General features: G+C 48.9%; 1 protein-coding gene across 1 annotated transcript in view; it reads right to left on the bottom strand.

Moving 5' to 3' along the window:
* Positions 1-699: 699 nt before the first annotated feature.
* SOX18 (SRY (sex determining region Y)-box 18) overlaps positions 700-1,179 on the bottom strand; it is a gene marked incomplete at its 5' end in the record, with an annotated part of 886 nt that continues 406 nt past the window's right edge. Inside the window, one exon of the mRNA XM_009574757.1 lies at positions 700-1,173. Coding sequence (XP_009573052.1) covers positions 700-1,173 — 474 coding nt within the window. The remainder of the gene's footprint in view (positions 1,174-1,179) is intronic.

The raw sequence follows: 1,179 nt of genomic DNA, 5'->3' as shown, positions 1-1,179 counted from the left end.
TTCCCACCCCCCCCTATTTTTAAAAAAAAAAATCCAGCTTTGCTACATAAATGCTTTAGATCTCATGGATATCCCTTGATTTATTTTTAAAAAGTCTAATAAAAAAAACCCCAAAAGACATTAAATACCATTTTATATATAAAAATGCTTAGTAAAAATATAGTTTTGTTGCCCAATTAAAATATATTGCTGAGAATACAGTAAAAACTGTCCTAAAGCCCACCCCTAATGGGCGCCGACTCTTTAACGGCCCTGGCAAAGTCTTCCTAAAAGTTCTCCCCCCCCGCAAGTTCGCCTGCCCTTGGGTTAAGTACTGGGGGCAGGTCGCTTCGGCTCGTCCTGGTGGGGATTGTTTCAGGCAGGATTAACTGGAATTGGCTTAAAAATGCCCCTTCGAGCTGGTGGGAGCTACAGCTACGCCCTGCCGAGGGCTGGAGTGGGGAGCGCGGCAGGCAGGCTAGTGCTTGGGAAAGGCGTCTATCTGTGTTATATAGTTATATGGTATATCAGTGAGTTCAGCATGTTTTTTCTCTAAAAAAAAAAAACAAAAAAACCAAAATAAAAAACAAACAAAAGAAAGCAATGCATTTAATGAGATACTCTAAATATTATGGAGCTCGTGGTTAAAGGAGGATGGCTTTTTGTTTTTAACGGAGAGCCGGGGCTCTCCCGGTGAGAGCATCAGGTGGTGGGGCCAACCTAACCGGTGATGCAGGGGCTATAGTAAACAGCGCTGCTGGCATCGGACAAGGCGGATATCAAGCTGCTCTCCTCGCAGGAGATGCTTCTAGGAGTCACTTTGGACAGGGAGACATGGTAAGGGAGTCCCGAGGCTTCGGGACGAGTCCTGCTCATGTTCAAATACTGGTCAAACTCATTGCGGTCAACGTCTGTCCACAGCTCGGTTTGGTTCAAGTGATCCACGCTCTCCATGTGGTGGGCTTCGGGTGGGGGCGAGAGCTGGCCCAGGTGGGCGGAAAGCCCGTTCTGAGTTCCCGAGCACATCTGGTTGTAGTATATGCTGGAGGGATGGGGAGTCCTCATGGCGTCGGCCAAGTGCGATGGGGTCTGCGCGTAGGGCACCGCCACGTCCCGCCCCATGCACTTCTCCTGGGGAAACTCCATCTGGTGATGGTGGTGGTAGCCGCGAAAGGGCATCATGTTGCAGTCATCCTGCAT

Source organism: Fulmarus glacialis, unplaced genomic scaffold (assembly GCF_000690835.1).
Source record: "Fulmarus glacialis isolate BGI_N327 unplaced genomic scaffold, ASM69083v1 scaffold18163, whole genome shotgun sequence".
Taxonomy (NCBI): Eukaryota; Metazoa; Chordata; class Aves; order Procellariiformes; family Procellariidae; genus Fulmarus; species Fulmarus glacialis.
Note: the sequence above shows the minus strand (reverse complement) of the source record. Positions and strands in the feature narration are given on the sequence as shown.